Raw genomic sequence first — 23,025 nt, forward strand, 5'->3', positions numbered from 1 at the left:
TTAATGAATTGTTTCCATCACTATCAATTGACTGTCCACAATTAAAGGAGTTGTCTTTTTTTTGTCTCAGTTGTAAGCTCAATCTTAACTTGCAACCAGGACATGTCTTTTTTTTTTGTTCTAGTTGCAATCCCATCCTTGACTCGCAACTGGGTCTTCACTTTTTTGTCTCAATGACAAGTCCATCATCGACTCGTAACTGGGGCCTGGATTTGTTTTGTCCCAGCTGCAAGTCCATCCTCGACTCGCAACTCAACGCCAACCTTTTTTTGTCTCAATTGCAAGTTCAACCTCGATTCACAACTGGAGTCCGATCTTTTTTAGTCCCAATTGCAAGTCCACCCTCAACTGCAACTAAGGGTCCGACATTTTAGTCCAAGTTGCAACTCCATCATCGACTCATAACTAGAGCCCGACATTTTTCTCCGGTTGATAGTCTAACCTTGTTCGCCCAGTTGCAAGTCTACCGTCGACTCGCAACTGGACCTCACCATTTTTGTCCCAGTTGCATGTTCACTCTTTGACTCGCAACTGAGGTTCAATCTTTTTTTGTCTCAGTTACAAGTCCATCCTCGGCTTATAACTGGGGCCTGTCATTTTTTTTGTCCTAGTTGCAAGTCTACCCTCGACTCGTAACTAGGGTGTGACCTTTTTTTGTCTCAGTTACAAATCCAACCTTGCATCCTAACTGGGGGTCCGATATTTTGTTTGTGCTAGTTGCAAGTCCACCCTCGATTTGCGAACTGGGGCCTGACTTTTTACCAGTTGCAAGTCAACATTCGACTCCCAACAGGGCCTGACCTTTTTTGGGCTCAGTTACAATCTCCCCCTCGACTCGCAACTAGGTCCAACATTTTTTTTCCGTAGTTGCAAGTCCACTCTTGGCTCGCAATTGGGACCCGATCATTTTCTGTCCCAGTTGCAAGTCCATCATTGACTCGCAACTATGGCCCAATTATTTTCCTTCTAGTTGCAAGTCCACCCTTGACTTACAACCAAGGTCTAATTTTTTTGTCTCAGTTGCAATCTCATCCTCGACTCACAATTGGTGTCCGGCCTTTTTTTTATCCTAGTTGCAAGTCCATCCTTGACTCGCAACTGGGGCCGGCCATTTTTTGCCCCAGTTGCAAGTCCACCCTCGACTCGCAACCGGGGTCTGACTTTCTTTTGTTCAGTTGCAAGTTCACCCTTAATTCGCAACTGGGCCTGACCTTTTGTTGTCTGCAATCACACTCTCAACTCACAGTTGAGCCTAGACTTTTTTGTCCCAGTAGCAAGTCCAACATTTTTTTTTGCTTTTGACATATGCATCTGACGTGAACAAGGTACTATGTGTCAATTTTTTGTGCAAAAGCAAAATGCACGTTCGCTGTAACATACTACAGTACTGTAGCGATTACTGTAGTTAACGATAGTGAATGGATGGATGCATAGCTCTGTAACTAGAGGAAAGTAAACCCGGTATTAAAAATGGACTGTTGGCTACCATCTCTCGCGCATGTACCAGGCTCACACATTGGCCGCACGGGACAGCCAGCATGCGCACACTGCTTAGTAGATTTTTGTAAAACAAAAGTAAGGGGTGGGCTTATTTTTTGATGTCATACTTATTATCTCACATCTAGATGAGATATAGCCAGACCCTTTTGAAAAAGCATCGATTTATGTTGCTATTTTTTATTTTTTTATTTTATTTTGAGAAATGTGGGAGAGAAAAAATCAGATGGAAGGTGCAGACGAGACAAACTCTCAGATTTTTCTGGCGTGGCACGTGACCATGACATGAGAGGGCGTGGAGCCGTTTCAGATCCGATCGCGCGATGGGCCATGCAAAGCCAAGCCGCCAGCCCCTTGATTGCCGTGAACGGCATCCTTATCTTGACGGAATTTAACCACTTTCGGCTCACTGGAGGGCTCACGCAGATATTTCAGCTTGGTGGTTCGTCAACCTCATGGAGGGACCCGTTCCGTCCCTCTCTCTCATATTCGCCCGCTCCTCTCCCCCATCCAATCAGCGAGAGACATACGCCAGCGAGCGAGCGGCAGCCGGAGGAGGCGAGGCGAGGGATGGCGCGGCGCGGGCCGGTTGAGCTGCGGCGGATCGAGGACCGGACGAGCCGGCAGGTGCGCTTCTCCAAGCGCCGCTCGGGCCTCTTCAAGAAGGCCTTCGAGTTCGGCCTCCTCTACGACGCCGAGGTCGCGCTGCTCGTCTTCTCCCCCGCCGGCAGGCTTTACGAGTATGCCTCCTCCAGGTATATACAGGCTGTGCTTTGTTTATTTATTTATTTACCTATATATATCCGTTCCAGCAATTGTTATGTAGATAATTGGCCATAACAAGTTTGTTGTTATATTTGTACTAGACTAGCAACAATTAATATGGATCGGAGGAATTGTACTATTTTCTCACTATACTTGATAGAACTGTGTTTGAAATTGCTAGTCAAAGCCTGCCTAAGAGCATCTCCAACAGGCACCCAAAAACTGCTCCGCACGCTAAAATTCGGGTTTTTTGGGTGCCGGACAGCTCCAACAGAAGCTATAAAATTGTGCGTGCAAAAAAGGGGTTGGACGCGTGCTGAAAACGCTATCGCATGCTGCAAATTTGAGGTGCCGAATTGCGCGTGCTTCACAATTTATACTCCGTGTTTTTTTGACGCTCGTTTTTGGACATCTGGTAAACCAATGTTGGGTCCGGCGCACTAAAAGTGCTATAGTGACGCGCTAAAACTATTTTAGGGTGTGAAATTTTTGTCCGTCTGTTGGAGATGCTCTAAAGCTTTGAACGTACAGTTTCCATAATATTATCCATTTGTTTTCAGCATAGAAGATACATACGACCGCTATCAGGCATTTGGAGGAGCCGGAAAGAACCTGAATGAAGGCGGTGCAAGCACCAACAATGTAAATTAATCTCTCTCTATATAGCTTTTCTTATTGCATACACCTTAGAGCTCGTTTAGGAGTGGAAGCTGCCAAGTACTCCCTCCGTTCTTAAATATTTGTCTTTTTAAAGATTTCAAATGAATTACCACATACGGATGTATATAGACATATTTTGGAGTGTAGATTCACTCATTTTACTCCGTATGTAGTCACTTGTTGAAATCTCTAGAAAGACAAATATTTAAGAACGGAGGGAGTACGTAGTATCATTCTGCAGATTTAATTGGTCTATATTTCTGAATTTTATTACCATGGAAATGCACCACGCATGATGAAGTGTACGCTTGTAATCATGGATTACGTTGCCTATGCACATGACCAGCAAAACGAATGCAAATATGTTCAGTTTTATAATGTACTAGCACTGGCTTATCTGAACAAGTCATCTATGTTCTCTATAATCCAGGTCTAGGTTGTAATTACACCATTCTGTATCAAGGATAACCATATTGTATAACTATTTATATACACTTTTTAAGCAAGATTGTCTATATACCCACATATATCTCTGACATGATATGTTGGTCCTGAGCCAGGGGGGAGATCCTTCAAATATGCAGTCAAGGCTGAAAGAGATTGCTTCCTGGTAGCTCTCAGATACCTTTCACGACATATCGTAGTACTCCCTCCGTCCGTAAATACTCGTCGGAGAAATGCATAAAAATGGATGTATCTAGAACTAAAATACATCTAGATACATCCATTCCTCCGACAAGTATTTCTGGACGGAGGGAGTATGTTATTTCCTGCATTTAGCCCAATGCTGATTATGTGCAATCCTGAAGGTCTCTTCAAAACAATGCTGATGACGCAGATGCTAATGAGCTAGAGAAACTAGAGAAACTACTCACAGATGCTTTGGAGAATATAAAATCCAAGAAGGTACACCTAAATGGTTCTGTTGATGTTTCTAATCAACTTTTGTAGCCAAGAATCAAGTTTCTGGTTTCTGTTGCACCCTTGGGCCATCAGGAAAATGCCTCTGTTTTTGGCCATTTCAACTAATTCAACAGCTCATGGCTTTAGCATGATCTTAGTTCGCCCTCGATGATCTAACTAGACATAAGCAATCACTGGTTCCTTAACAAAAAAATTCTCCTACCTAATGGTGTAAGGTAAGTATCTTTCATTTCGATTGCCTATTCTTAAGCACTAGAGATAGTTCAATGATGTAGTTGCATATTGACTCTTGAGACAATGGTCCTAAATGTGTTAGTCCCTATATCTTGGTAAATGATATGTTAAATAGATAGAATGAAAAACTCATCTTCACAGTGCAGCATGTGGCTGTCATTGATATTTTCATATATCGCTGCTAGTACATTTTTAGATTCAGCATAAAGCTAGGTAGATGTGCTACTATGGTATAAACCTTGGTTGTCTACAACTATACTTGGATGAAGTCTCCTGTGATGTGAAGATAGAAGAAGTCAACAGATGTTCTGGCTTCACAGGAATCGGCAACAAGTGGGTTGCGTTGTCATTTTCTCTGAGAATTGTGTAGCTCATTCCATAGCTGCAATGACAGACAAAATGAAGACATCCGAATAGACCCTGTCTGTCACTTGTAAACAGGAAATTAAGTTTTGGAAGAGAACTTGGCATTAGAGTTCAATCAATAGGAACACTATTCACAAGGCTATTTGGTGTGCAAAGCAGGACAGGATACTACTGTATCCTCTGAATCCATGCACAAAGACTTGTTAACAAGCTTTGGTTTGCTGTCGATGGAGTGCAGATGTTGGCGCAACGAAACAGCGGCGCTAGCGGCGGGAACTCCACCATCAGTCCCAGGGAACAGGAGGAAGGAAGGAGCTGAGCAGTCTATATGTAATGCATGTACTCCCTCCGTACCAAAATAAGTGTCTCAAGCTTAGTACAATTTTGTACTCCCTCTGTCCTATAATGTAAGACGTTTTTGCAAACTAACATAGCTTGCAAAAACGTCTTACATTATGGAACGGAGGGAGTACTAAAGTTATTACAAAGTTAAGACACTTATTTTGAGACGGAGGGAGTATTTGCTGATGCCACACTGCTGCCTTGCCTTGTGCTTTTCATATCAGTCTGTTGTCAGTCTTCACTGCTGCTATGTCATACGCAGTTGCTCGAGAAATAAGTTTGAGCTCTTTTACAGTACCCTTAAATTAATATAAGCCGTCTATTTCTGGCAATCCAATGGCCAGTATGATCCGGTACTCCCATCTTTTGTTTCACGGAGTACTGACTCGAAGAGTCAAGGAGTACCTTAATCTAAGGGGCAAACAGTAATCGCATCAATCATTTTATGGTTATTTCTCTTGATGGTATTTTGAAATTCCCCCTTGTAACCTCTGGTTTGTACGAACGCCGCGCTGCACTCGTTTCCGTCTGCGAACGCCGCCGCCACTGCGATTTGCTCCGCCTGCCGCTGCCGCCATGCTTGTGTCCTCCACAATCAGATCGAACGCTGGCACGTTCTAACCTCTGAACATAATGGACGGGTTTGTGAAGCCTAGTAATGCATCCTGGATCTGGAGGAATGCAGCGGATGGATTGACTGTCTCATGCTTTTCACTAGACGATGCACCAGCGCAGAATCAACGGAGACATCCTAGGTGCAGATTGCTACGGGCGACGACAATAATTCTGATGGAGTGAAGAGAAATCTTGAATCTGGCTGGCGATGGCGCCGCTTTTTTTTTTTTACGGCCTCACGGCTGAATGCAGGATCGATTGACAGCCGTTTTCTATCAAACTGAACGATTGGCCTCTATTGTGGAAATCCCAAAATACCATTCGTAAAATGTCTAAGTTACCCTTCATCATGGACGGCCAGATTTGTTTGGTACTCCGGTCAATGCCATGGAAGTACCAGGGTACAGTAAAAGAGCTCATAAGTTTATGTGGATGTGCACTTTATACAAACTAGATGATTTCCTTGCGCCGTTGCTGCGTGAATTTAAAAGCTTATTTTTGGATGTATTATGGATGAACAAAGTGACTTAAATCGAAAGCTATTATTCTCAAAAAGAATTATGTGTGAACAAAGAGTATGCATGTACGTTGGACCACTGGAGTTGCAACAATTAAATTAGGGTATGCATGTGCTAGTGGATGCTGTTGTTACCCTCTCAGGCTGGTTTTTTTATTCGATTCCACATTGCTGATTTGGGATTTCTGTGTTGCTTGTTTATACTATGAGATAGTATGACGCAAAAGCAGCAGGATAAGCAGAACATGTTGTTGTATTGAGCGATTTGTCGTCGATTTGGTTCATGCGTGCGTACGTATGTTGCCTGCAAATTCAAGATTGCAGTGTCCACCAAGGATCGCAGCGTACGTATCATAAATTGTTCTCAGCTACGGTAGAGAGCCTAGGGTGCAAATCAAGGAACAAGGGTGTGACATTTTGACTTGAACTAGCAGAAGAAGCTCTGCTTTTGCATATAAGAAGAGGGTAATTTTACAAGTTACAGGAATGTGTGGTAGCACGCCCACTTTTACTCGGCCTAACTACACATCGAACACTTCCGGAGAATCATGATATCATCGTTGATCATCGCAACTACCGCCCAAGGAGTGGCCTCCTATTAAACATCCTATGGGGCAGTCGGACCAGAGCTCAAGTTCCCTTGACTCAGATTTGGGTGCTTCAAGTTGAGAAAACTTGACTCTCAAATATTTTCCTGAAATCTTGAAATTATTAAACAAACCTTGAAATAGAAGAATTTTTTTATTCACCATCATGTAAGGAACTCCCCATTTTATTTTCTCATTACAGCTCTTTGTGGTTTGATATAGCACATCCTAACAATCTTCAACTAATTCTATCCATGCTCAATGAAAGAATGTAAATAAAAGCTGAAGAAGGAGCAGTAGCATATTTCCAATATATGAGCAGCATTTTTGTCACAAAATGCTAAGATAAATTGGTCCTCAAACTCCCCAGTCAAACTGGCAGTAGCTGTGTCCCTCGATGTAACATTGTGTCCAATAGTGAAAGATGAAAAATGACTAATTCAAGCATTTTTCAAGTGCATGGCACGGGACAGTCATTTGCAGAGTGGCCATGTCTCCAGACATCGCAATCCACTACCGAACCTGTAAACAATACCACGACGAACCGTCACGGCAGCAACCTCTTTGCCATAATGCAGCCTTGCGACTGTATTTCGATCATTTGACGACCATAGCACCGCTTCATGAAGCTCCCCTTCCTTCCAGCGGATGTCAACAGTTACATCGCCACGGGCCTTCAGCCCTTTGACGCTGCCCATGGGCCACTTATCTCTCGGTAGAGCGGGGAGCAAGTATAGGTCACTCTGTGTGCTCTGGATCAACATTTCGGCAATGGCAGCTGCAAATCTGTCAGAACAGAAAGAGAGGGATCAGAAATACTTTTTCAGTTTCTGAAGACTCAGATGCCATGGTGAGGAGTTGGGAGGTCAATGTACCCGAAGTTTGCGTCGATTTGGAATGGTGGGTGTGCTGTCCACAAATTGGTATAGAGTCCTCCTTCAAACTCAACCTTACCACCGGGAGGAACCAAGGTGATCAGCTTTAAAACCATTCTGTATGCATTTTCACTGTTCAGAAGACGCGCCCACAACGCCATTTTCCATGTAGTTGACCATCCGGGGCCATCTTCACCTGTCAAGCAAAAGGGAGAGATGAGAAAAACTAGTTAAATGTGTCAAATTGTAGTCCAATGTGTCCAGCTTTTGAGTTGAGCTAACCTCTTTTGTAAAGGCTATTGGCAACAGCTTCACAAACATCAGGATCATTATCCATGGCTATAGTATGTCCAGGGTAAAGCCCAAAGAGATGCGACACGTGCCTATGTTGGACTTCTGGGTCCTTAAAATCCAGTGCCTGCATTAACATGTATGACAAAAATCATTCTACAACACAGGGTATGTTAAAAGTGAAAAGCAAAAGAACAGCTTAGCATTTTGAGCACCTACCCACTCCATGATGGTACGATCTCTTGCAAATTGTATGGGAGGAAGTCTTGGGAGCGCTTTCTTGATTCTCTCAACCAAATCAATATCAGCTTTTCCCAAAAGCTACACGATCAACCGATTACAGTACATACATGTGCTATTACCCCATGGTGCTAAAATTAGTTACTACAAGTGATTGCCGCTTAATTACCTCAGCGGATGCAAGGACTGCAAGGAAAACCTCCCGAATGATTGTGATGTCCATTGTTGTCGAGTAACTCACGCTTGCTGGCTTACCATCAGGAGCTACGAAAGCATGCTCCGGAGAAGTTGAAGGATTGGTTTCCAGATAACCTCCAGGTCCTTCAATCAACCAGTCAACCAGAAAGTTGGCACAGCCTTCCAGCAATGGATATGCCGTGTTTTCCAAAAAGTCCTGAAAAATATCTTACAAGACAGTAAATATTTCACACCTTCGAACCACCAAATAACTATTTTGCGAAAAAGTTTGAAGAATATTTGATGTTCTAATTATGTATCTCTGACAAGGATTGCAAATATTCAGATATGTTTTTCTTAAAGTTTGGGGAACCTTAACATTCTTACAGGATGGGATTTTGGATCCAGAAATTATCCTTGCAAAGCTTGTCAAGTCAGATATAGTAAGACAATATCATTGGAGAGTGAACTGAAATAAGAAAGTAGTACAACGATTTGAGGCTTACTTTGTCCAGTGAAAACTGGTAATGCTCCCACAGGTGTGTGCACAACCAGGCCCCTCCCATAGGCCACACAGCATGCTTTGGATTCTTAAGAAACGCCGATGATTTTGCCCATATATCCGACACATGATGTGTTACCCATCCACCTGCTTGGTAATTGACCTGTCACAGTCACATAGTTCCCCATAATAAGTAGGCCAAAGGAATCAGGCTAAAGAAATTCAACTTCAATGTTGCTACAAAACGGGACAAATGGCTCTGATTCTTTTTTTAAAGGAACTGATTTTACTGCAGCATGCTCCAAAGTACAGAGAAAAGAATAACATGAAGGTATTGTCCTAAAAAAACATGGAGGTATTTGCAATAGGACATATACATCTAGACTAACTTAAAACATCGTGTCACAATTTGTATTTTCCAATAGAGGAGGTATGAAGTTCGGTAATTATGCGATGTCTCTTTCTTTTCATGACTGAGGCACAAGTTGCAATAACTGTTAATATGTTGAACATGTCTCATCAGCACCAGTCCCGGTAATCAGAGCCGGAACTTACTTTTGCTGTTTTACTCCCGTTAACCGCAAGCGATCCTAGGAAATCAAATAATGGTTCCTGGCATTCACTAAGGTTGCAAGTAAGTGCTGGCCAGTAATTCATCTGTAGATTTATGTTCAGATGGGGAGCTGCACTGAAAAGCAGAGCACGTAAGTGTTCAGCATATTAAGTTAATATCGACCAGAAAATATGGTCAGAAAACAAGATCAACAACTGAAAGTATGAATCAAAAGAAAAATAACAAGGAAGAAAGCTCTTACTCCCACTCAGGTGCAATATCTTGGCTCCAGATTCCTTGCAGATTAGAAACCTGAGTTCCAGGCTGGGAGCAGGAAATGAGGAGATAGCGACCATACTGAAATAAGAGTTCAACCAGAGAAGGATCCTCATCAGTACTAAAACTCTTCACCCTATCTGCTGATGTCCTGATGTTTTCAGCAACTTCTTCTGGTCTATCTTTTCGAGCCACCAAAGTGGATGCGTCGTTCAATCCTCGTGAAAGTTGTATGGTCACGCGGTTAAAAAGGCTCTGATAATCATCCAAATGGGCTGCTTTAAGTTGATCAAATGTGAAGTTCCTGCTGTTACTCAGCGTACTGAGAGCTAGAGATGTGGGATCTAATTTGGAGTCTGCAGGATTAACAAGCGGCCCATCGAACGACGATGCTGCGGCAACTACGAAAACAACCCAATCTGCACTGTCAAGCCTCAACTTTTGGTCATTCAGCACTGTAGCTTTTGCCGCGCTCCCACCCATCTGCAAACCCAGAGAAGCTGTAAACCTAATGCCAGTTGCATTATCGCCACCGTTGTCTCCCATCCCAGGCCTCTGACCTGGACATATACCTTCCATGATCATCTCGTTTTCATTGGTTACAGTGACGCTGTGGCTTAACTGACTGCTTAAGGACAGTGTGCAGGAGACATGGCCTGGTGTGCTTGCTGAGAACCTGGTGACGATGACTTGATGTGGATTCGAGCAGAAGTGCTCCCTTGTGTACTGCACTCCCCCGACGACGTATGTGACCAGAGCAGTCGCCGTATGTAGATCAAGCTCTCTTTTGTAAGAATCATACACCTCATCCGAGGTGCTGAACTCGATATTTAAGTCACCAAGAGGTTGGTATACCTTCAGAACAAGAACCAATGTATCAAGAAAGCAGTATAAACCCGAGTATGTATCATTAGCAATATCGTCAGTTTCATAGTTCAGATGTATTGGGGCACTGTATTTAGCCAGCAAAAGAATGTATATTTTAAAAGGCAAAACTAAAGGCAACATACCTCGGACTGTCCACCGAAAAGGCCCTTGGCTGAAGCCGTGGCGTCGGCGAACCTTCCTTGGTCGACCAATCCCCTCACCTCCGCAAGAACACCCGGTGCCTTTGGGTCGGTGTAGTTCCCTGGCACGCCGGTCCATACTGTATCATCTGGCAGGAGAAAGATTGTAGCACATCATTTCTGTCCCCCATCTTTAAAACATCAAATCATGGCATAGCCGAATTAAACTCCACGACGTTAAGGCGAGGGGGATATGCGGGGACACCGCGCAGCACTCGGTGCATTTTGTCGAACACCTGGCGGGCGTTCAGATGGGGGCGCAAGCAAAATACACCAAACATAAATCTAATTCATGCATTTCACACTCAGTTTGCTATCTTCAGAAAACAAGACACCCTTGATCTACAATTCTGAACTCAGTTTCATGAAGCAAGTGGGTTAGTGAATCACGGACGGTTAAGCTGGAGCTTGTCGGAGGAGACCCCGCCCCAAACCATGGCGCCGAGGCTGCCGTTGCCGATCGGCGCCGCGTCCGTGAAGTACTCGGCCGGCGACGAGAACGTCACCTTGAGCGGCCGCTCCTCCTCCTCCTCGGCCGTCCATGGACGCCACGATTCCTCCTCCGCCGGCCGGCGCACCCAGACCCAGTCGTCGGGACCATCCATGTCCATGGGCAGTAGAAGACGAGTGCAGGACGATTGGAAGGAAGAAATGGTCTGGTGCTCTGCTCGGAGGGAGCTTCCATTCTATTCTCTTGGTTGTTTGGCGCCAAGGGAGAGGACAACAACAAGCCGGCGTGCATGCAGGCCTCCGCCGCCTCCGTGTTGGCCTTTTGCAAGCCAGACATTTGCTTCATTTTGCTACAATTGTTTTCTTCCGCCCAAAATAATAATAATAATACATGAGTGTTTATATCTGAAAATACATGAGCCTAAAATTCAAAAAAAAAAATACATGAGTACTTCTGTCTTCAGTCAGATATATAAAATTTGTATTGAAAGGATATGTCGAAATTATTAGGCCTAGCCCGTTTAATATTTCAGAATATTGCCAATAATTCATAGTAAATCTTAGAGTCTCATATGGCCCATTCATGCATAAAAAGGTGTGTAAAAAGTTTAGTCACATCACAGGATGTGTAAGACCAACTTAAAAGATGAGTTATTCCACGCACCACTAGCTAAAAGCTTAAAAAGAGAGCACATACACGCATGTTCCTCCTCCACCTCCAGCTTCGGAACGTCATGTTTCTGATTTTAGCGGAGCCGCGGTAAGAACTATGCCATGTGTGTGTGCGTCAGTTGTGTCTTGCCTACCTCTTTTCCATCTCGCTCCTCGGCATGCGCTGGTTTGCGTCATTGTGTTACTTAATTCAATCATCATGTTTTATGTTATGTCTTTCTGGAATAAACTTAATGAAAAATTACTGAAATCTTCAACAAGACATATGAATTTGATGTTTTGCCGGAGTGTCATTTAATTTCCTGTTCCGGCAAATCACGGGCACTCGACATATCCTACTTTCTAGCACAAGTCATGCCAAAATTCATGGAAAATTTCGGCATGACCTTTGCTAAAACAGGACATATCGAGCGCCTGAAATTTGCCGGAACAAAATGGATCAACATTCCAGCAAAATATAGGCCACTCGGAGTTTCCCTGCAATAGAAAGAGACATATGTGGCCATCTTTGGCACCACATACACAACAGCTCAAGGTCAACATGACCATACACATACACGTGTCCAAATAGTACAAAATGGTGGTGGGTGTTGATTCAGAAACCCTATCGAAAAAGTATCTCGACCTACCAACGGTGGTGGGTAAGTCAAAAGATAGTTCGTTTAAACATGTGAGGGAAAGTTGAAAGGCCATGATGTTCTTAATTTAGGCAATTAGCTAGAGTAACAATTAGTAGTTATGGTTTAGCCTTGAGCTATTATGTTTTCTTAGGATATGTACCCGAATCGGTAGCAACAATACTTCTTCTAGTTTAGGAAATCAGCTATATCAATTAACCTGGATTCAATGTCCAAATAATATTTCTTCTGTTGAAGAAACCCTAGTCATCATATATTCAATGTATACAACAATCTAGCCTAAAAACCTAAATATAGTCGCAATAACCCTAAATATAGCAAGATAACCAAATAATCTTAAATATAACAACATTAAATACAACAAAAAAATACTAAAGAAAAAATTGGCCTAAATAAAACTAAATAAGAATTGGACTATGTGATGCCATGTCTACCCTAGTGTGCATACTTTGTGGCCATCTTTACTGCCATTATCATCCAATATTGACCTATCTAGCATGAACCCTAGAAAAACAGAGAAGAAGAGAGAAAGAGGAGGAAGGTTACCTGCGGCGGAGGGGACTTAGAACGGCGCCACGACGGAGGGGGTTGAGGACGACAGAGAGAGGCAGTAGGGCCTGCCGGCAGGGGGGAGGGCGTGAGGACCAATAGCAGAGAGGTCCTCCACCACCACCGAGGACGATGGCAGGCTCGGGGAAGGCGGGTTGAGGACCGGCGGCGGGGGAAAGGGCTGACCCGCGAGGGGGAGGGCCGTCGGCGAGAGAGAGTGGAGAGGAAGAGTGAGGGGGAGACTGAGGACCGGCGCGGAAGAGGATAATGTGGTTTAGCAATAGCACGGGGAAATGGGCCCATGCTATTGCTATCGAGTTACTTGCAGCACAGGCTAGGTGGCAAGCCCTACTAGTAAGTGAGGCTAACAGAATGGATATACGTGTAGATAGTAGCTGCAATGAGTACAGGACCTACACTACTGCTACATGGTTAGTTGTAGGGCAGGTAGTATACCCCGCGCTGCTACTCTGGCTCGATCCAAGCTACCATAGGGCCCACTTAGCAACAGCGTGTTTTATGTCACTCTGTGCTGCTACTAAAACATACCTGTAGCGTGTGCTCTTTTTTTTGATAAAGGGCGATTTTATTATCTTAAATGTAGCATCAAGCGGATACAAAGCATTATGAGTAACACCCGGCCTCTGCATAACTAGGATGCACACGACCCAAAATGAAGGTCTGACAAAAATTGATGAAAAAACCGACAAATCGGCAACAATAGAGCCCTATAGACCGACACTATGCCTATGTCGATGAAGGTGGTAGATCGATCCGAAGGTTATGTTGCCACCCATGTTGGGAAAAAACCTCCATAGCCACCTGCTCCAATCGCATACACACCGCCTTGAACAGCGGTTGATCCTCCGGTCGTTGTAACATAGACCACATACGTAGCAATTGCGTACACCGGAAAATAACATGTAGAGGAGAAGCATTTCTTCCATTAAAAACAAAATTATTTCTATATAGCCAAAGCCACCAAATTAAGGCATACGCTCCCACCCTTATTAGCGTTTTGAACCTATTTGAAACACCGTCCAACCAATGACCAAAAATATTGGCAACAGTTGTGGGCGGATACAAATTTGACGCTATTTGGATGACTGATCACGTAGAACGTGCAAACTTGCATTGGAAAAGGAGGTGTTTGATTGTTTCGTCATGAGTACAAAAACAACACTTCTTACTCCCTTGCCAGTTGTGTCGTGCGAGATTGTCTTTGGTTAAAACAACCCCCCTACGAAGATACCACATGCAAATTTTTACTCTTACTGGAATCTTGGACTTCCAAATTTTCTTATTATTACTCACTGGTACCTCAGAATGTGTGAGCGCACGATACATATAGTTTACAGTGAAAGACCCTGATGTAGTAAGGTTCCAGCGAAACACATCCCGGCCTTGTGTCAGGTTAATCGAATCCAATCGGGATAAAAGATTATGCCATGACACAAGTCGGGGGCCAAACAAATCCCACCTGAACGAAATATTCGGCGGGAATGAACTGAGCACTTGCGCAGTAGTATTATTCTTATCGCGAACAATGTTGTATAAGCCTGGATATTGTTCTCGGAGACTGGCATTGCCTAGCCAGATGTCTTCCCAAAAACGAATCTCTGACCCATCCTTTATCGCGAAAGACCCAAAGCGAAAGAGATGTTTCTTTGCTGCCATTAGGCCAGCCCAAAAGTGCGAATCACCAGGTTTCCAAAATGCCTAGGACACCGCATTTTGACCTAGATACTTGTTGCGCAGCATGGTTTGCCAAACACCATCCTCAGTAAGAAGTTTGAACAACCATTTACTGAGTAGGGCCTCGTTTTTGACCTGCAAGTCATGAATTCCGAGCCCTCCTTGGTCTTTCGGCCTACAAATTAACCACGCTCCATTTGGCCAGCCTGTATTTTTTTCACTGTCTCCTTGCCAAAAGAATCTGGATCTAAAATAATCCAATCTTTTTAGGACCCCTTTTGGGAGTTGAAAGAAAGAAAGCATATAGAGAACCATATTTGTGAGCTCTTACCCATCGCTACTGCTACTTAACAATAGCATGGGCTCTTACCCAACGCTACTGGTAAACATCTAACTATAAGGTATTTCCTAGTGAAATGAGATTTAAGCTCAAACAAGCCTCTTATGTAAAGCTTATAATATGAGGATCAAATAGCACATCTTTTGTTGAGGATAACTAACTATCGGAAAACAAAAGTGCAAAAGTTGTGGAAACTATGGATCCCAAATGAAAACACAAGGGGGGGGGGGGGGGGGGGGGGGGGGGGGGGGGCAACTCGAGAAGGCGTTAGCTTAGCGAGGAACATACAACCCAACAAACACGACATGGAAGAGAGCGCTGGAGGGAAGTCCTGGTCACCGGTGCAGCACTAGGTGTGGGAAAGAAGAGAAGAGGCGCGACCATGCAAACCCCATGTGTGTACCATAATTGCTTTCGAACCGGATAATTTAATTTTTATTTCAAAGATTTTTCTTAAAATATTGTTAATCAGTTTTTAACATGCAAAAAATAGTATCGCTGAAAATGAAAAAGTGTTGATGTCTGTACATATGAATAAAAATCTCACCGTGTATTTAAAAATGTTTGTATATACAAAAAGGTTCATGTATTCTTAGAAATAGTTCATAGCTAGTTTTTTTTAAATATGCATACACATTTTGAATATATATTCATGTACTCTAAAAAAGGATGATAAAAATAAGTATCCAGGAAGAAAAAGAACATAAATAGACAACAAAAAGGTGGAAATAGAAACAAAAAAAAAGAAAAAACATAAAAGGTAAAACAAACTAAGCAGAAGTATTGAAAGAAAAAGGAAAAGTCCGACTAAAGAATCGGCCCAATAGACTGACTGAATCTGCTCTCTACCAAGCAGACTGAACTTGCTGTAGCAGTTGAGCGTGAATCTAGGAGCGAAGAATGGGTCACACGGCCTGCAGCTCGCCCGCCCGCCCGCCCGATTCCACAAGAATCTCTCCCGGCCTAGTTTGTTACTTCAGTCCACTGCTTGGCGCATCGATCGCCCATCCCACTCGATCCCCTCGCAACTCGCATCACAGAACTCCTATTCTCTTGTTGGCTGATCAACCAAGTTCTCGTCGTCTCGATCGTCGAGAATCTATCGATGGGGTCGTCGTTTAAGTCGGAGTGGGGGCCGGCGATCTGCATGGTGCTCATCGAGCTGTTCACCACTGGGCAGCTGCTGCTCACCAAGGTGGTGGTCGACGCCGGCCTCATGGTCTTCGCCCTCCTCACCTACCGCTTCTTCCTCGGCGCCGCCCTCGTTGTCCCTCTCGCCCTCATCCTTGAGCCGTACGTCATCGCTGCTCTACTCACCGCCCATGCATCTCATCTTCAAGATTTTATTATTACTCCCTCCGATCCATATTATTTTTCGCTGGTTTAGTACACAGTTGTTAGAGGGAGCACTTATTAATTTATGTGTGCATGCATTTCTGATCGATTATATTCATGACGTGACATGATCGAATTCCTTCTTAGCACTTATATTGATATGTGGTTCGTGTGTGCCTATGGGTGGATGGCATGTTGTGTTTGCCTGTTGCTGCCGTGTCACTAGCATGTACTCCTAAAAAATATAAGATTGTTTAGATCACGAAAGACTATTTCTTTACTGAGGGAGTAGTCTCCACTCTCCAGGCAAGTTTAGCTTGACAGGCCATTTTTCTTCTTTCCTGGTGGCCGAAGACTGGGTCTGGCAGTGGGAACTGTAGGCATATCAAATCTGATATGGATGCCACGCACATATGTTCCCAGGATCTATTTCACGAGTCTTCCATGGCCACAACGCAACCTTGGGCGCCCGCCTTATAAGTAGTATGGAGGGTCATCACATCTTTAGGGAATCAAGGGGAAGTAGTGGTACTGGCTAGGGCTACACCCCCGTCGACAAACATAGCAAAACATTTCAAAAAAAAAAACTCTGTATTTTTTACATCCCAGGAGCTCCCTAGCTCTGTATTTTTTACAAAGCTGCTCGGATGTCATTTGGGAATCAACCTTTGCAAAGACCTATAACATTTGTTCATAATTATTGTCACAAAGTTAAACAATATGGTCTACAAGTAACACTGAAGGCCACAACAACAAAATTACGCTCATAAATTAAACCTAATTGGATACATTAGCACCACCTCATAATCAGAAATTACAATATGTATGATCTTTGCGTTTATGTTGATCTGTTATGTTCTTCCCCGTTGGACAAATATATGGTTTGTGTTTGTCTATGGCGTGTTTGTCCGTTGCGTTCACCGTGTCGCCAGCATGTGTTCTGTTACTTCTATACTGTGTTTAGCTAGATAGGTTGTTTATCTTCCTTACTGATGGACAAAGAAGCTATACTGGGTTTGTAGGCGTCTGAACCATAAGCATATCAAATCTGATCCCACGCATATTTTCCCAGGATCTTTTTAAAAAATCTCTAAAAATATGTAGCAAAGTCCAGCTATTTCTCTAAAAAAAAACAGGATCTCACTAGCCTTTTTCCCGAAATGGAGGCAAAACCTTTGCCTCATCTCATTAATAAAGAAAATGGGTAACAAGTTGCCCGGTTAATTAACGAAGACCCGGGCGAAAACTGCTACAACCAAGGTTTTGGTTACTGGTCAAAATTTCAAGATTTCCCATGGTTACCGCATATTTCCGTGCCCCTCAATAAATCCTCATACCGAGCAAAAAATACCATTCTTTTGAAATTTTTGAATTTAAACGCTCCATTTGTAGTAAAGTGCGTATGATCTAATTAATGCCATGAGAGTTGATTCTGATGTGTTCATAGCAACCTAGTTCCTGTTTTGACAGGTCTCTGGTTCGAGTGTTCGTTCATTCATTTATTTGAATTCAAAATTCAACTGTAAAATTCATTTGAAATATTCTCGGTATTTCCCGGTAACCGTGGTAACCATGTTTATCCATCCCCCTGGGTAAAATTGGCTCATTCGGTAACCAAAACCTTGGCTACAACACGCCCACAAGGAAGGGCACCCCGGTCGACTTGGCACTGACGAGACCACACACACCACTGAGAAGAGGACACCGCCGAGGTTGCCTGCAATGTCATCATCGTCACCTCTCCCCGAGCAGGCGACTCTGACTTCGCCGCTGACGACCCATCAAGACCCCTCCGAACAAGCGACACACGAGAACCTCGCCGGCCAAAGGCAACACCGGGCGACCTGGCCACCCACACGAAGAAACACAAAGCCGAGGTTTTCACCAGGTATCATCGTCATCACTCCTCCACGAGCCTGCGATTCTGACTTTACCATCGAACTTCCACAAACGAAGTCCTCGTCGAAACAGATGCCGGTACCCATGTAGGCCCATGCTAAACAGTCGACCCTCGCGTAGCAACAGGCAGCTCCGACTCTGATGATGAGCTCCGGAGAGGAGATGCGCAAGACCCGCGCCGAAGAAGATCTTGACCATTGGACCGCCCCTTCCAGGTCATCGTACACCACTCAAATGAAGAGGCTCAAAAAGCATAGCAGCTCTGACTTCAGAACAAGCGAAGACCAAGACGAAGATACTCAGACACTCCGTAGCCAAGCCCACTAACAAGGTCTTGCTGCTACCAGACCATCGCTCACCAACGTCATCGTTGCCACACAAGCCGTCACATGGACCTCTCACATCGCCGGCCACCTGCCACGATGCCGTGCAAGTCCAGCCCCGGGATCTCACTAGCCTTTCATGACAACAAACGCATGTTTCTCATGTGGTTATTTACCAATATGGGTTTAGCTCACGATGTCTTTGGAAGTCCTCCGCCGAACGAGTAGTATTTCACCACGAAAGGCTTACAAGGAAATTCCACTAGTATCCTTCAGACTACTCCCTCCGATCCAAATTAATCGACACAGATTTAGTACTAAAGTTGTGTCAATTAATTTGGATTGGAGGGGGTACATGATAGAGGTTTAGCTCATTACTCGAATGAAACCAAGTCTACGACAAAAGACTAGGAATTACTTTATTAATTAATTGGAGGCATGTAGCTAACAGAGCAGGCCCTAAATCTGAAAGATTAGAAAGTTGAAAGTATAGCTAATTAGATGCAAACACAAGTTCTCTGTATAGCTAACAGAGCATGCACCGCCCACCCATATTCAAATATTTATTGTTTAGAGATTGAGGAATAACTATTATATATCCCTCAAACATAAAGAGAGAAATTAGAGGGTGTAGACATCTTGCAAACACAAGTTCTCTGTACATGCACGCCACTAGCTCACACATAAAGAATGACAAGCACTTGGTGAGTTGTTAGAGCCAGCACTCATCTCCCCTCCCTCCCCGTAGCTTTGCCACTCCCTCCTTGTCACTTTGCTCGAAGGCTATCTCCAACTCTCCACCACGTACGTCCAGCGACAGTAATGGGGGCCTCGACGAACGTGAAGGAATGGTGGCCTGCCATCTTCATGGTGTTGATCCAAATTTTCACGACAGGGTTGGTGTTGCTCACGAAGGTGGTGGTGGACAGCGGGTCACTTGCTTGGACCTTGCTCACGTACCGCTTCTTCCTTGGCGCCATCTTGACCGTCCCCTTGGCGATGTTCTTTGAGAAGTTAGCTCTAATTAACTACTGTTATTTTAGCATATTTTTCTCTCCTTCTCATGGTTGTCATATTATAGCGAACATTTGGCAAGTAATTATCAAAATTTGTCGTGATATAGCAATATTTTGCAAATGATTATCTGTTTACTTACCCTCATCACCTCATGTAGAGGGAGGTTCAAGGAGCTTACACTGAAGGCGTTCATATGGATTTTCACCAGTGCACTTGTGGGGTTAGTCATTTCGTTCACATCATCTCAGTTCGGCAATGGTTCTGATAAATATCTACGCACAAAGTAGTAGTGATTGTTGCTTTCACCTTCCAGATTCACAGTTCCTGGTTTCGCCTACATTGGCCTCGGAGACACATCGCCAGGATACGCGGTAAACTTCTATAACATCATACCGATTGCCGCCTTCATCCTCGCGGTCATTTTCAGGTAAACAAGAGGAGCCTGGTAGGAATGTAATTACAAACGCCTACTAGGAATATTGGGGCCATAGAGGAAGGAACTGCAGCAACCGACTGTTTTTTTTTCTCAGGAAGGAGCCACTGGACATGAGGAGCCTGGTGGGGAACATCAAGGTCGTCGGAACCCTAGTCTGCGTTGGAGGAACGCTGGTGATCAGCCTGTACAAGGGCAAGGTGCTGCACCTTTGGCCCACAAATATCATCGGCTACCACCCGAAGCAAGCCGGAGCTGCTTTTGGTCACCACCATGTGCGTGGAACCATCTTGCTCATCACCAGCAGCCTCAGCCTCGCCGTTTGGTACACAGTACAGGTATATAACAAACATATAAGCAACAACTCACTATTGCAAAGTCTCAAATAAATAGTATTACCTATATATCATTAATTGTGTACAGGTATTTCATGCAAAATTCAACTACTCCTCCGAGGGAGTATTACCTTTCTTTTAATTCTTAAGCAAAGTGTGACCAATACAGCTTAATTATATATGAGTTTGTAATGAGCAGGCTCAGATGCTAAAAGTGTTCCCATACAAGTACTGGTCCACTGTCGCTACATGCTTCGTGGCGAGCATCCAAACGGCTGTCGTGGGGGTTGCCATGAACAGAGAGAAGGCAACATGGGCGCTCAAATGGAACATGAGCTTGCTCACCATTGTGTACTCGGTAAAACTATTCGGCTATTCCTTTTGTTGTGCATCAGTTCACTTTGTGGCTCACAGTTGAAGGTCCTCATTTACATCTTGCTGCAGGCAATACTCAACACTGCTGCCAAGTTTGTGATGATTTCGTGGGTCGTCACGCAGCGCGGGCCAACCTATCCGGCCATGTTTTGCGCCGTGACGGTGTTCTTCACTACTATTCTCGACTCGTTGCTTCTCGGCCATGATCTGTCCGTTGGGAGGTATGCTTACCACTTCTCTCCATCCTATGTTAATAAGTGCAGACTTTGGCTAACGTTCTTAAGACCGTAGGTATATGCCAAGATATGCATTGCCAATTACTAACATTATTTTCTTAAAAATTGTTGCTGAGTTTTCCTTGCAATTAATAATCGATCTGTTTACATGCATGCAGTGTTCTAGGCATGTTCATGATTCTAGCTGGGCTCTATCTTTTTCTTTGGGGAAAGAGAAAAGAATCGGTACCTTCGAGTGAAGAAAATCCAAAGGAACAAATGTTGTTTCAGAGTGGAGACAAGAATGATAAATCAGTAGCTAATGTATGATTATTTCATTTGGCAATATTACAAAAGGGACTATTCAGAAGTTTGTGTATACGAAAAACAGAGAAAAAAGGCCAATATTGTTTGTGATGTCCTCAACCATTCATCCAATTTGATCATCACGTACGTAAAAAGGTCAATATCCCAAAATGTTGATTATGGTTTAGTTTTCTTCATTTTAGTTAGTGGATTTTAAACCAGAAAGTGAAAATAGCAAAATGATACAATTAGGTCTAAGTTTTGTAGTTTCTTTGTTTGGTATTATATGAAGTCATCAAGCATTGACCCTGCAATATTGTATCTCTCCACTGCCTCATGCCCTTTCCTCCTGTCTGAAAGGATCGAGACGGATCTGCGAGGGGGCCAGGGCGTGAATAGGTCTCTACAATATTTATGATGCTTGCAAGGTCAAGGGACCAAACTAAAACACAAATGAACGAGCTACGATTAGGGACAATCGAAGGCACGGGGAAACGAAGATTTATTCCGATGTTCACTTCCTTGGTGGGGAGATAGTCGCATCGTTGGAGAGGTGGGAATCCACAAAGGAAACCAACACCACATTGCATAAGAGCAACTCCAACACGCCGACCCAAATGGACGCGTGCTTTGTCCGCTGTTTGTCCATTTGGATCGGCCGCCCGCTCGGCGTCCGCCCTCTTTTTGATTTGGGCCGGCCGTGTGCCCAACGCGTGCGGCCCATTTCATGTCTACGCATAAATTTTAAAAGGCCCGCGGCCATAAATCATGTCAGCGGCCATGCCATCGGCCAAAGTTCATGTTGTCGCCATGCCAGCGGCCAACATACAATGCCAGACTCCAAAAAAGCCACCACACAGTTCTGTTGGCACACTTGCCAGCGGTCGGCAACATGCCAACACACAAAAAGGGGCAGGAATTCCACCACGTCATCTCGGCCGTGGTCTTGCCAGCACACTTGCCAGCATACAAAAAAAGGATGGCGCTCTCCGCCATAGATCACTCGTTGTCGAACTTGAGCATGTCGGCCTGCATCTTCTCGAACCATGGCCTCTTCATTGGCGACACGGTGTTCAGGTCCACCTTCATGATCTCCACCCCCATCATCATGCTAGCGAGCGCCACTTCTTTTGCCTTTCTATTGTCATTGGTGGCCTCGATCTCGAGCATCTTGGCTTACTTCTCCACTTCCATCGCAAGCATCTTGGCTTGCTTCTCCGCCTTGAGGTCAAGCCTCCCCTTTTGGATCTCCATGAAGGCGTTCATTTGATCTTCCTTGTCTTGCCGGCGCTTCTACTCCCTGTGCCCTTCTTGCTCATCATGTCCTCCACGCTTGCAAGCAAAGCAATCGACGCAGCATCGTGCTTGTCCTCCTTCTTAGAGTTGGTCTTCCCCCGCGGCCGTGGCTTTTCGCCCTCCTCAAGCTTCTCCATGGCTTCCTTCCCCCCACACGACATGAGGGCGGCATATTGCGCCTTGAACTTCTCCTCCCCCTTGGTGACCATCAACAATGGGAGAGGTGGAAGGACTTGTCGTCATGTTGGACCTTGAATGCCTCCAAAGCTTGGAATGTCTACAAATGAATAGCATGCAAGCATATGGGCAAATGGACATGCAAGCATAAATGAAAACGGAAACGGATACGAAGAGGGGCACATGTATACCTTATCTTGCATGCCGATGCCGCTCACGGGGCGTGCCTTTATGGTCTCAAGGGTGGCACAAAACTTGTTGCACTCTTGTTGTATCACCCTCCATCGCTTAGAGAGGGACATCCACCCACGCTTGCTTTGCATTTGGCACAATGCAAACTTCTTGTGTTCATGGTACTCGTGATGCAAACGAATCCAAAAGGTTGATGCCTTTTGTTCAGCATCGACCTTGGGGTCTTGCCCAATGCCCCTCCAACACTCACAAAGGAGCTTGTCCTCAGACGGGGTATATGCCTTCGTCCG

General features: G+C 44.4%; 3 protein-coding genes across 4 annotated transcripts; 2 read left to right on the forward strand and 1 right to left on the reverse strand.

Annotated features, from left to right (window-relative positions):
* The first annotated feature begins 1,917 nt into the window (after positions 1–1,917).
* LOC123093801 (MADS-box transcription factor 51) lies at positions 1,918–5,080 on the forward strand. The gene is made up of 5 exons (XM_044515855.1): positions 1,918–2,252; positions 2,823–2,904; positions 3,483–3,532; positions 3,732–3,828; positions 4,685–5,080. The coding sequence occupies exons 1-5, from the start codon at positions 2,068–2,070 to the stop codon at positions 4,763–4,765; spliced, it is 495 nt and encodes a 164-aa protein (XP_044371790.1). The 5' UTR covers positions 1,918–2,067; the 3' UTR covers positions 4,766–5,080.
* Positions 5,081–6,674: 1,594 nt separating this feature from the next.
* On the reverse strand, positions 6,675–11,230 carry LOC123093802 (alpha-L-fucosidase 2). Its single transcript, XM_044515856.1, has 10 exons — positions 10,883–11,230; positions 10,432–10,577; positions 9,408–10,276; positions 9,148–9,280; positions 8,597–8,755; positions 8,083–8,307; positions 7,893–7,994; positions 7,665–7,800; positions 7,383–7,578; positions 6,675–7,293 (listed from the first exon to the last, which is right to left on the reverse strand). The coding sequence occupies exons 1-10, from the start codon at positions 11,097–11,099 to the stop codon at positions 6,981–6,983; spliced, it is 2,496 nt and encodes an 831-aa protein (XP_044371791.1). The 5' UTR covers positions 11,100–11,230; the 3' UTR covers positions 6,675–6,980.
* A 4,577-nt stretch (positions 11,231–15,807) lies between these two features.
* LOC123089550 (WAT1-related protein At5g64700) lies at positions 15,808–21,195 on the forward strand. Of its 2 annotated transcripts, none has more exons than XM_044511200.1 (7): positions 15,808–16,125; positions 19,564–19,626; positions 19,720–19,833; positions 19,937–20,177; positions 20,374–20,532; positions 20,619–20,770; positions 20,944–21,195. In XM_044511200.1, exons 1-7 carry the CDS (start codon positions 15,938–15,940, stop codon positions 21,092–21,094), a joined length of 1,068 nt encoding a protein of 355 aa, XP_044367135.1. In that variant the 5' UTR covers positions 15,808–15,937; the 3' UTR covers positions 21,095–21,195. The 2 variants fall into 2 exon arrangements, with proteins under 2 accessions (XP_044367135.1, XP_044367134.1); XM_044511199.1 differs by lacking the exon at positions 15,808–16,125 and adding an exon at positions 19,096–19,402.
* The last annotated feature ends 1,830 nt before the right edge of the window (positions 21,196–23,025 follow it).

Source organism: Triticum aestivum, chromosome 4B (assembly GCF_018294505.1).
Source record: "Triticum aestivum cultivar Chinese Spring chromosome 4B, IWGSC CS RefSeq v2.1, whole genome shotgun sequence".
NCBI lineage: Eukaryota > Viridiplantae > Streptophyta > Magnoliopsida > Poales > Poaceae > Triticum > Triticum aestivum.

Coding starts and splice junctions, on each gene's coding strand:
- LOC123093802 (XM_044515856.1), bottom strand. CDS start 11,099: ATGGACATGGATGGTCCCGACGACTGGGTCTGGGTGCGCCGGCCGGCG. Junction 9,281..9,407: donor GATATTGCACCTGAGTGGGA/GTAAGAGCTTTC, acceptor TCTGCTTTTCAG/TGCAGCTCCCCATCTGAACA. Junction 7,995..8,082: donor CAGTCCTTGCATCCGCTGAG/GTAATTAAGCGG, acceptor TTGATCGTGTAG/CTTTTGGGAAAAGCTGATAT.
- LOC123093801 (XM_044515855.1), top strand. CDS start 2,068: ATGGCGCGGCGCGGGCCGGTTGAGCTGCGGCGGATCGAGGACCGGACG. Junction 3,533..3,731: donor CTGAAAGAGATTGCTTCCTG/GTAGCTCTCAGA, acceptor GCAATCCTGAAG/GTCTCTTCAAAACAATGCTG. Junction 3,829..4,684: donor AGAATATAAAATCCAAGAAG/GTACACCTAAAT, acceptor GATGGAGTGCAG/ATGTTGGCGCAACGAAACAG.
- LOC123089550 (XM_044511199.1), top strand. CDS start 19,212: ATGGGGGCCTCGACGAACGTGAAGGAATGGTGGCCTGCCATCTTCATG. Junction 19,627..19,719: donor TTCACCAGTGCACTTGTGGG/GTTAGTCATTTC, acceptor TTCACCTTCCAG/ATTCACAGTTCCTGGTTTCG. Junction 19,834..19,936: donor ATCCTCGCGGTCATTTTCAG/GTAAACAAGAGG, acceptor TTTTTTTCTCAG/GAAGGAGCCACTGGACATGA.